Source organism: Oncorhynchus gorbuscha, linkage group LG20 (assembly GCF_021184085.1).
Source record: "Oncorhynchus gorbuscha isolate QuinsamMale2020 ecotype Even-year linkage group LG20, OgorEven_v1.0, whole genome shotgun sequence".
In the NCBI taxonomy this organism is placed as follows: domain Eukaryota; kingdom Metazoa; phylum Chordata; class Actinopteri; order Salmoniformes; family Salmonidae; genus Oncorhynchus; species Oncorhynchus gorbuscha.
Window position 1 is genome coordinate 2,421,518 of NC_060192.1, and position 11,585 is coordinate 2,433,102.

General features: G+C 43.1%; 1 protein-coding gene across 1 annotated transcript; it reads right to left on the reverse strand.

Annotated features, from left to right (window-relative positions):
- Positions 1-518: 518 nt before the first annotated feature.
- Positions 519-6,221, reverse strand: LOC124007310. Its single transcript, XM_046317780.1, has 6 exons — positions 5,992-6,221; positions 4,065-4,212; positions 3,836-3,888; positions 3,483-3,580; positions 3,092-3,260; positions 519-2,790 (listed from the first exon to the last, which is right to left on the reverse strand). The coding sequence occupies exons 2-6, from the start codon at positions 4,201-4,203 to the stop codon at positions 1,357-1,359; spliced, it is 1,893 nt and encodes a 630-aa protein (XP_046173736.1). The 5' UTR covers positions 4,204-4,212; positions 5,992-6,221; the 3' UTR covers positions 519-1,356.
- Between the last annotated feature and the right edge of the window lie 5,364 nt (positions 6,222-11,585).

Sequence of the window (11,585 nt, forward strand, 5' to 3'; positions counted from 1 at the left end):
CCTGGCTGCCAGGTGGGTGGACCCATGGCTGCGCCCCTGCCCAGTCATGTGACATTCATAGTCTAGGGCGTAATGAATTTATTTCAATTGACTCATTTCCTTAACTGTAACTCGGCAAAACCTTTTAAATTGGTGCAGTTATGTGTCAGGTGACATGTGTTTTTAGTGTTTTATTTTTAGGAATATAATTATTATTTATTCTCTCCCTTTTCATTCAGGGGAACCTGTGTTTAAGGCTATGTCCTGTTAAACACGCAATTATACATTTCATGTTAAATAAACCCTGTGGAATTACGCATCTGGCAAAACAAGCTCCGGTCCAAAGTCAACAGACAGGTGCTGCTGTACAGACATGTTTCCGAGGAATATACTGTAGTTAGCGTGTGGTTTCCTACTGACACTGCCTGGCATCTCATGTTACAGCCACAAATAACACATTCTCGCTGTTGTGACTGTTTCAAAAGTTCCACCTTGGTTAGGGGTTTGACAGGATTAGAAGTGACAAGATTAGAAGAAAATAAGGAAAAAACGATCAGAATTTTTATTGTGTGAAATATTTGCCAACATTACTTGTCGTAAAATAAGAATAGGAAAAAATTGTTTTACAAATATATATATATATATATATAGTCATGCCCATTCACCCTCTGAATGGCACACAATCCATGTCTCAAGGCTTAAAATTCCTTTAACTGTCTCCTCTTCATCTACACTGATTTAACAAGTGACATCAAAAAGGGACCATAGCTTTCACCTGAATTCACCTGGTCAGTACTTTGTTTTGTACACTCAGTGTATATAAAACATTCACATTTTCATAATAAACCTTTTCTTTTACATTTTATTTGTATATACTGTAATTGTTCCTTCTCAAAACATTATGGCTCTCAATTCTCAACACCCACAAAATGTACCTTTGCTGTCTACGTGGTAAACCTGTAGTTTCGTGACTGTTAATTAAACTTTAAAAACTATTTATTTCAATGCTACTTCATGTTCAAAACAAATCCCAGAGATGAAGGCACAAAAATAATTCATTTTGGATAATAACTTCACTCCAGTGCATAATAAATTGTTAGCAAGCTTCAAATGATAAAAACACAGAATATTAAAAGACAATTCATATTCTGTAGTATTTCAAAAGTGCTACAATGCCCTTTGAGCTGTGTGTCATAATTGAAACAGTACTCTATATACATGTATATTTGTTGTGTCAGGGCATTTCTCTATGCAATATTGTATGTACAGTAATGCTTTTCCAAGCGTCCAATGTCAACATTGACATGTTACATCTTTTGCCCAGAGTGCATCTTGTTTTCTGTAAATTAGCAGGAGTGTTGGCTTGTTGCATTCTGTTCACGAGGAGCTTGAGATGAGCCTCTTTAACTTCATGAACTCCTCAGTTGTCAGTGGTACTAGAGAGGAAGATGAGGGGTCCACCATCAAAGCCTTCCTAGAGTTTTCCACCATTCCCTGGGATGTGTCTGTACTACAGGCTAGGGATGTGGGGCCTACATCATCCTGTTCCAGAGACTGACTGCTGGGGTGGATCTTCAAGGGGATTGGCTGGGCTCTGTCCCGTAGATCATGGAGTTGCATGGGTCTTGGGTGGTAGGGCCCCCTGGAGTTCTCCTGTTTCTCCCAGGGGTACAAGTCCCTGCTGGCCGGGTGACGTAGGGTGCTCCCTGATAGCTGAGCCTTGTAGCTGGAGATCTGGTATGGCGCCATGGGGTGGCGGTGACTGGAAGTAGGGCAGGTGGTGGTGGGGCTAGGCAGGTTCCTGTACCTCTCCAGACTCCTCTCCCTCAGGTACCCAGAGCTCCTATCCTGGTCTCTGTGAGGGCTGTGGAAGATCTGGTCAGCATGGTTCGCCATGGTGAGGGAGATGTCAGTTCTGGTCTGTGTCCTTTCTCTTGGTTCTGGTGGTGTTGGACCCTGCAGGGATGGAGCCCCAGGCCGTGAACCAGCAGGCCCACACAGCAGGCCTCCTTTTATCCAGTCTTGGAGAAGCGCCAGCGGGATCTGGATCTCCATCCTTCCCCCTGTCTCTCTGGGGGGGTTGGGCAGAGCGCAGCTGAGATTGAGAGGCCCCTGACTGTGCTTGGGGCTTTCTCCCCTCTCCCCCCTGGGCCAATCTGGGTATTCTCTCTTCAGGGGTCTAGGGACGTGGACCATGGAGGGGGCGCTGACCTTGCGACTCTGCAGTGGACAGGAAACGGGGGACTCTGTCTTCATGCCTGGGCTGGAGGCTGGAGTCGGGCTGCGGGAGGAACCGCCAGAGGAGGAAGTGAGGTCGATGACATAGCCATCTCTGGTTGCCAAGGGGTAGAGGTAGGATCTCTCGGGGGGTGACTTCCCCTCCGGTGTCTCACAGCCCTCGTCTTTAGCCATCTCCTTGGTGGGGTAAAGCGGCGAGGGCGTATTCAAAAACTTTGGGGATTTGTTGGAGGGAGGAGGGGCAAAGGACGAAGCAGGCTGACCGCCTGACTCTAGGCAAGATTTCTTGCAACTGAGGTTGAGTGGCTCATTCCAGTCTGAGGAGCACTTGTACCGGTTGGCCAGGAGGCGCAAGCGCTCCAGAGGCTCCTTGGCCCTTTCTGTCTGCCCTTGAGGGGAGGGGAGATATGGGGGTTGGGGTCTGAGGTGGCTGCTGGGGTGGCTGCTGGGGCTCAGAGGTGGGTGGACATAGGGGGGCAGAGCGGGGTGGCTAGGGTGGTGATAGTTTGGATGGTAGTGTGCAGGCATAGGGATGATCCTCACTCTGGAGTCTGTCAGGAAATGATGGGGGTTCTGAGAGGAGAAAATACCAATGAGTCAGTCAATTCATTTAAATGTGTGTGTGTGCGTGCATGTGTGTCTTAGTGTGTATGGCTGTGTTTACAGAGGCAGCCCAATTCCTTTTTTTTCACTAATTGGTCTTTTGATTAATCAAATCAGCTCTGAAAAAGAACAATTAGTGTGTAAAAAAAATCTGAATTGGGCTGCCTCTGTAAACGCAGCCTTTGTGTCTGTCTTCATCTGTGTGCGGGCACTTGTCAGTGTGTGTGCGTACATGCTTATTGGGTGTGTGTATGTTTACTTGTTAGTGTACCTGTTGCTGGGAAGTCTGGAGAGCGCCATATGCCATGCTACGTTTGGCTGTCCTGGGGCACTCTTCCTCCTCACTGAGACTACTGTAATGTAAACGCTTCTGCTGGTGCCGTGGCAGGACCTCCATGTAGTTTTCTCCTCTTACATGACACTCATATGCCAGAAGCAGCCTACGACAACACAAAGGCCATTTTTTTGAAACTGCACCAATTAAAACATGCCACGCACACACATCACTGACTTGCACACGTATACTGTAATGAGGGTCTCTCCCTGGTAGTATTAAAAAATATCTGTATCAAAGACATACGAGCACACAGCCATGTGCACAACCACAGACGTCTACGCAAACATATACATATAAGATGTTTGCTGTGTTTCCTTTGACATACTTCTCATAGTGTCTACGGGTGCAGGTGGCTGCACTGGTGCTTCTGGGGTTTCCTCCCAGGGTGTTGTACACTTGCTTCCACTGCTGCTGGGTCGTGACCTGGTAGAAATTCAGCTTCATTTTAACATGGTGTCGTTGTGTACATTGTAACAAAAACACACATGGAATGTGGCCCCATTACAATAGTTCTGAAACTGGTGAGAGGGTTGATGAGGTACGTTTCTTTTCAAGTACAACATTCCAGGATGTTCGGTGAACTCTGGGGGTTTGACTTGCAACATGAATTGCTCAGACCTATTTTAAATCGAAAAGCTGAAACCTAATACGCGTTGGAAATGATTGACATTGTTTTACCTGGAGGTAGCCGCCCATGCTTTTCACAGTCTTGTACATCATGAAAAGATCGACTAGAAACACAGAACAAATATACAGAATATCAGCTATACATTGTCTGAGAGATGTCAACAATTGCTGTGTGTGAGTGCATGCAGTGTGTGTGTGTGTGAGTGCATGCAGTTTGTGTGTGTGTGAGTGCATGCAGTGTGTGTGTGCGCCTATGTTTCTCTGCGTGCAGTACACTCACTTTGTTTGAAGCCCAGGTGTGGTATTCTCTCTATGGGTGTATCTCTCTTCTTCATGTACTGATAGAGGTCTTTGAGGAAGGTCTCCTCTCCCATCTCTTTCTCCTGTTCTGAGGGTCTCTCCTCTTGCGCCTGGGCCATGATGTCTGCCTGTGAACACACACACACACACACGACGCAACCACACCATTACCACAACGTTTACACAATATCCCGACGAAGACAACAGCATCATGTTGTTCATGCAGCATTGACGTTCATAGTTAACATTTGTCATAATAGCCAAACAGTATTTTACAATCATTTATCACCACATACACAGGTGGGTCCCCAAGCAAGATTTTTAAAGAACGTTTTCTGCAGTTCCACACATTTTGCCATGGGGTTTACAAGTTTAGATAACTGGCTCGACTAACTTATCCATCTAAAAATTGTTAGCTGACATGGCTATTCAAGTGATAGTTAGTGCCTAACAAAACAAGAGACGAACTGCTGACGGACAACCAAATTCTAATATTCTGACTCGCAACAGTAAGTTGAATCCATGACTGAGTTCCTTTGGGTCGGGGAGCGACCGCTCATGTCGCTTATGCCCGGATACAGCTGTGCACATTCTGTACACAACATATTTACAATGCACATAAAACATATTTGACCGTGGCTTGGCTGCAAATCAAACAATGAGTTTGACTGATGAACGGACAAATAAAACGACATGTTTGACTACTGTATGCATTTCAACAGGTCTTTAACGAGCCCACGGTCTCTTGATTGACTGCCAATCGGTGTTCCCAAATATAACTCATTGATGATGATGACTAAGGTTGTTTGACTGATCAAGGTTAAATCCGTTGTTTGACTGATCACTCAACCATGTTTGTCCCTGGCACAGTGGTACCAGTGTCAACACCCAGGCTGTCACAATCAGCAAACATTGCCACTGAGCTGACTGTGGTCACGGCATAGATCAGAGGCTTGATCAACGCAGTCACTGTTTCCTATACGTTTACTTAACTGTCGTGTATTGTTTTCTATTGGAGAAAACAGACCAATCATAGAAATTAGAGAAGAGTCAGAGACGGAATATGGCACAGTCTCACACTTGGTCTTGTTGTTGCTCAACATGTCATTGAGATCCACTATATAGTATAGAATATATATTTTAAATATGTGTCTCATGTTTCTGTCATGTTTTTTAATATGCTGTTTCAGGCGTTGATGAATCTACTATAAATCTCTGAGAGATCTGTCTTGTATATTTGTATGGTCCTTCATTGGCTACTTCCTCTGTGAATTAAAAGTACAAATATTGTGCTTGTCTTATTATTTCATTACAGTTTGTTATTATCTATGCGTAGTCAGTTTAATAACTCAACCCTACATGTACATATTACCTCAATTACCTCGACTAACCGGTGCCCACACACATTGACTCTGTACCGGTACCCACTGTAGCATTTCACTGTAAGCAAACCACAAACAGCAATTTGTTTCTGAGACACCAGACAGTTTGACAGCAATCTAGAGCGACACCATCACTCCATGTGTGTTGACATACCAATGGCTGGTTGCGCTATGGATTGCGAATCCAATTAAATAATATACATTTATTACATAATGACATATTACATAACTAAAATAGGGAAAATAGTTTCTTCCACTTTGGACATTTTTTCCAAATTAAATTCCATATCCCCTTTTTGTATTGAATAATTGTATGACATTTAATGGAAATATGACCCTAAATCACACAAGAATATGGAGATACCGTTAGTACCAAGAGTATTATCAGTAGCTCCAACATTTGACCACATCAGTGCCTCTTCTCAGCTATGAAGACTTAGGAATTGGGAAGAAACCAAGATGATATCAGAACCAGAAACCAAGCTGTATTAGAGTAACACTCAAGTATTTAGTGGTGGTGCTCACCTGTGATTTCAGAGACAGAATAGAGGTGGCTAGGTCTCAGTCTCAGGCCTCCACACCAGGCTGCAGCGCATCCACCGGCTCTATAAGATCAGTGTTTTATATCTGCAGATTGGTAGCTTCAATACAGTCTCCACTCCTGTTTTCCACAGTATTGTCACCTCTCCCTGTCACACACACATACTAACACACACCTGTCCTGTGCCTTCTGAATGACACCAAGGTCCAACGCTCTTGGGGAGGTGAATTCCCAGACTTCTTCCTGCTATGTGTTGGAAGTCAGACCAGTCCAACCTGTTCATGGTAAAATGTCAAAGGCTTCGCATCAGAATAGTCCACAGAATTAGGTAGGACATAAAAATAAAAAAAAATTGCTGAGAGAAAGGTCTTTTGTTCACCATTGGTGGTGATGACAGCAATTCAGTCATGCATAATTATTAATTATTATTTGTTTATTCGTTAATGCCTTTTCCCTGTGTTGATGATGCTTACGTTAGTAGATGGTGAGATGTAAACAGATTTTAGGCAAGTATGTGGCCCTTTGCCCAGTAGAAACCAGAACTAGCATCAAATCAACGTTTATTTGTCACGTGCGCCGAATACAACGGGTGTAGACCTTACAGTGAAATGCTTACTTACAAGCCCTAAACAACAGTGCAATTTTTAAGTAAAAAAAAATGAACAATAGATAAATAAGGAAATAAAATACAGTAAAAAGACATTGAATAATTGTTTTTACATATTTAACCAGGTCGACCAGTTGAGAACAAGTTCTCATTTACAACTGCGACCTGGCCAAGATAAAGCAAAGTGGTGCGACAAAAACAACAGAGTTACACATAAACAAACGTACAGTCAATAAATCTAGGTACAGTGTGTGCAAATGTAGATGAGTAGGGCGGTAAAGGAAATAAATAGGCAATGGAGGTGAAATAAAAATGTAGCATTAACACTGGAGTGATAATGTGCAGATGATGATGTGCAAGTAGAGATACTGGGGTGCAAAAGGGCAAGATGATAAGTAACAATATGGGGATGAAGTAGTTGGGTGTTCTACTTAGATGGGCTGTGTACAGGTGCAGTGATCGGTAAGCTGCTCTGACAGCTGTTCTTGTTAGAGAGGGAGATAAGTCTCCAGCTTCAGTGATTTTTGTAATTTGTTCCAGTCATTGGCAGCAGAGAACTAGAAGGAAAGGTGGCCAAAGGAAGTGTTGGCTTTGGGGATGACCAGTGAAATATACCTGCTGGAGCGCGTGTTACGGGTGGGTGTTGCTATGGTGACCAGTGAGCTGAGATAAGGCGGGGCTTTACCTAGCATGGACTTACAGATGACCTGGCGTCAGTGGGTTTGGCGACGAATATGTAGTGAGGGCCAGCCAACGAGAGCATACAGGCGGGAGGGTTCGGGCAGTGATTGGTTGAAGAGCATTACTTGCATTTAAAAGCAGTTGGAGGCCTCAAAGTATTTTTTATGGAATTGAAGCTCGTTTAGAGGTTTGTTAGCACAGGGTCCAAAGAAGGGCCAGGTGTATACAGAATGGTGTCGTCTGCGTAGAGTTGGAGCAGAGAATCACCAGCAGCAAGAGCAACATCATTGAAATATACAGAGAAAAAGAATCGGCCCGAGAATTGAACCTTGTGGCACCCCCATAGAGACTGCCAGAGGTCTGGACAACAGGCCCTCTCCGATTTGACACACTGAACTCTGAGAAGTAGTTGGTGAACCAGGCGAGGCAGTAATTTGAGAAGCCGAGGCTATTGAGTCTGCTGATAAGAATGCGATGATTGATAAAATGAAAAGCCTTGGCCAGGTTGAAGACGGCTGCACAGTACTGTCTTTTATTGATGGTTGTTATGATATCGTTTAGGACCTTGAGCGTTGCTGAGGTGCACCCATGACCAGCTTTGAAACCAGATTGCATTGTAGAGAAGGTATGGTGGGATTCGAAATGGCTGTTAATCTCTTTGTTAAAACTTCTTAAGGCTAGGTGTCCCGCTAGCGGGACAACTGCCGGTGAAACTGGAGGGCGCGCAATTCAAATAAATAGTCATAAAAATTATGGATATTAAACATTTAGGTACATACAAGTGTCTTATATGGATTGAAACCTTACATCATTGTTAATCCAACTGCACGGTCTGATTTACAGTAGCTATTACAGCAAAAGCATGCCATGCGATGGTTTGAGGACGGCGTCAAAATATTTCTCCACCGGCACAGGTTTCAATAATTCACAAATAACGATTAAATATTCACTTCCTCTGATTTGTCATCCAAAGGGTCCCAGCTTTTACATGTAGTGTCATTTTGTTAGATAAAATCCTTCTTTACATCCCAAAAAGTATTTTTAGTTGGCGCCCTCGATTTGAGTAATCCACTCTTTCAACATGCAAAGAAATGAGTCCAAAAATCTACCCCTAAACTTTGTTTCAACAAGTCAAAATACGTTTCTATTTACTCCTCAGATTCCCTAAAATGTAATCAAACTATAATATTTCTTACGGAAAGAAGTATGTTCAATAGGAAACCGATTTTAGCAGGTGCGTCTTGTCTTCTTGGTTTGCACGAACACGGATTTCCAAGACTGTGTCCCTGGACTAAATTTATAATTCGTTATTCAAGTTACAAGCCAGAAACCTTGAACATAGACTGCTGACACCCAGTGGAAGCCATAGGAATTGCATCATGGGAGGTGGAATTGAGTATGCCCTTATACTGGTCCTTGGAAGAGCATGGTCTCTCAACAAAAAAAAATCTGGTTGTTTCTTTGGATTTTTCTCCTACCATATCTATTGTTTTATACTCTCCTACATTATTTTAAACATTTCTACAAACTTCAAAGTGTTTTCTTTCCAATGGTAATAATTATATGCATATCCTGGCTTCAGGGCCTGAGTAACAGGCAGTTTACTTTGGGCACGTCATTCAGGACAGGAAATGGAGAAAAAAGTGGCCTTTGAAAATTTAGAAGGGCAGGATGGATATAGGTCTATAACAGTTTGGGTCAAGAGTGTCTCCCCCTTTGAAGAGGGGGATGACCGCAGAAGCTTTCCAATCTTTGGAATCTCAGACGATACGTAATAATAACAGTAGCGAGGCTATATACAGGAGTGAGGCACCGGTTAGTCAGGCTAATTGAGGTAGTATGTACATGAATGTATAGCTAAAGTGACTATGCATATATGATAGACAGAGTAGCAGCAGCAGGGGTTGGGACACACACACAATGCAAAAAGTCTGGGTAGCCATTTGATTACCTGTTCAGGAGTCTTATGGCTTGAGGGTAAAAGCTGTTGAGAAGCCTTTTGGTCCTAGACTTGGCGCTCAGGTACCGCTTGTCATGCGAGAGAGAACAGTCTATGACTGGGGTGGGGGGTGGGGTCTTTGTTTTTTAGGGCCTTCCTCTAACACCGCCTAGTATAGAGGTCCTGGATGGCAGGCAGCTTAGCCCCAGTGATGTACTGGGCTGTACGCACTACCCTCTGTAGTGCCTTGCGGTCGGAGGCCGAGCAGTTGCTGTACCAGGTAGTGATACAACCAGTCAGTATGCTCTGGATGTTGCAACTGTAGAAACTTTTGAGGAGCTGTGGACCCATGCCAAATCGTTTTAGTTTCCTGAGGGGGAATAGGCTTTGTCGTGCCCTCTTTACAACTGTCTAGGTGTGTTTGGACCATTCTAGTTTGTTTGTGATGTGGACACCAAGGAACTTGAAGCTCTCAACCTGCTCCACTACAGCCCTGTCGATGAGAATAGGGGGTGTTCTCGGTCCTCCTTTTCCTGTAGTCCACAATCATCTCCTTAATCTTGATTAGGTTGAGGCAACAACATGCATGCCAGTCTTTCCTGGTTGAGGGGTAACGAGAGATTGCTTCTTTTGTAGTTATGAGAAGCATTACTGTAGTGAAAATTCCAGATTGTCAGCATGATCAAATAACTGACAGCTCAGACACCCATACCCCACAAGACATACCACCAGGGGTCTCTTCACAGTCCAAGTCCAAAACGAATTCACGGCAACGCACAGCATTATACAGTGCCATGTTCGCATGGAACTCCCTTCCATGTCCAATTACTCAATCAACCAGAAAAATATTACACATCTCATGGAACTATGAGGGACACAAACAAACACAAACCACGCATACATTTTTGTTGTATTGTTTGTATTATTGATTTAAAAAAATTGTTTGTACAGTATATAATTGTATTTTAAATGTGTGACTGTCCTTGTCTAGCGGTGTTTTGTGGACCCCAGGAAGAATAGCTGATGCCTCTGCACAACCTAATGGGGATACAAATAAACAAACCATTGCATAATGTTGTCTGAAAGTCGTTTAGTTTAGTTTCTTTATATTTTGATTGTTAAAACACAAACCTCCATCATAAAACTAACCATATGTCAAATGAATGTGGAATTGATTTATTCTACGGTCCCAATACGTTTCACAGGAGCCCAGCCCATATGTGATGACAAGATATTGGTACATAGGCCACAGTGCATATATTGCAACATCTAACACAATCACAGTTTATAGTTACAGTCAGACACAGAATTCATATTCGTGACGATTTACCAAGATAATATATTGTCAGTGAAAACAAAAATGTCCTTAAAGAATCTCTCTCAATGAAACTGTTTTGATGCCGCACATCTTGACTTCACCAATAAAGGCAAACACAGGAAGGGAGGGGTGCCCAACAACGATGACAAATCAGGAGCGAGAGATCTACCAAGAAAAACTTCCAAAGGGACCCGAGGCAGAAAGTCGGAGCACTCAACAACAACAAAAAGCAGAGATGGATTTATTTCGGCTCACTTTAAGCCATTGTATAGGATGCAAACAGGTGACTATAAGGTTCTGATGTCAAGCTGACGTCTTCCTCAAGAGTGGCAACTCTTGAATTTAATAATATATAATATAATATATAATATAATAATATATTTAAATGCAATAAAAGTTAATTGTGTGACTGCCTGTTGACCTAATGTGAGATACTATAACCTGCTGTCGTATGCTTCTCAACCCAGTCATTAACACCAGGAATACAGGAAGTATCACATTCTGAACGCTGTTTACCCTCATTGACATATTCCGATGAAGGAAATCTATAGTTAGATCAGATGTGTCAAGATGGTTTTTGTTTGTGTATTGTATACGTTTGATTCCATTTTGACACCTTTTCTTGCCATAGATTGAGGTGTCACATTGCAAGGCTGTACAGAGGTGTTGACAGCCTCATTTCCAACTATGAGACCAAGCGAGTGCAGCAGTGCAAATCTACATGTAGTTGAGCAAGCAATCTCAGTCAGAAGAGCGTGGTGCCAACACCACCAAGACTCATGGGTTCGATTCTGTAAGAGGTGCGTGTTGGTGACAGGGAAGTCAGGCGCAGGAGAACAAACTTGGTATAAACGGAGTTGTTTAATAAATGCTGACAAAACTCCAAAACAACCAAACTGTACAAAATAACAAAGTGGGTACAAAACCCGTCGCACACCAACACTAAAATGCACATCACATAAAAACAAAACAATCTCCGACAAGGGCATGAGGGGGAAACAGAGGGTTAAATACACATGTAATTGATGGGATT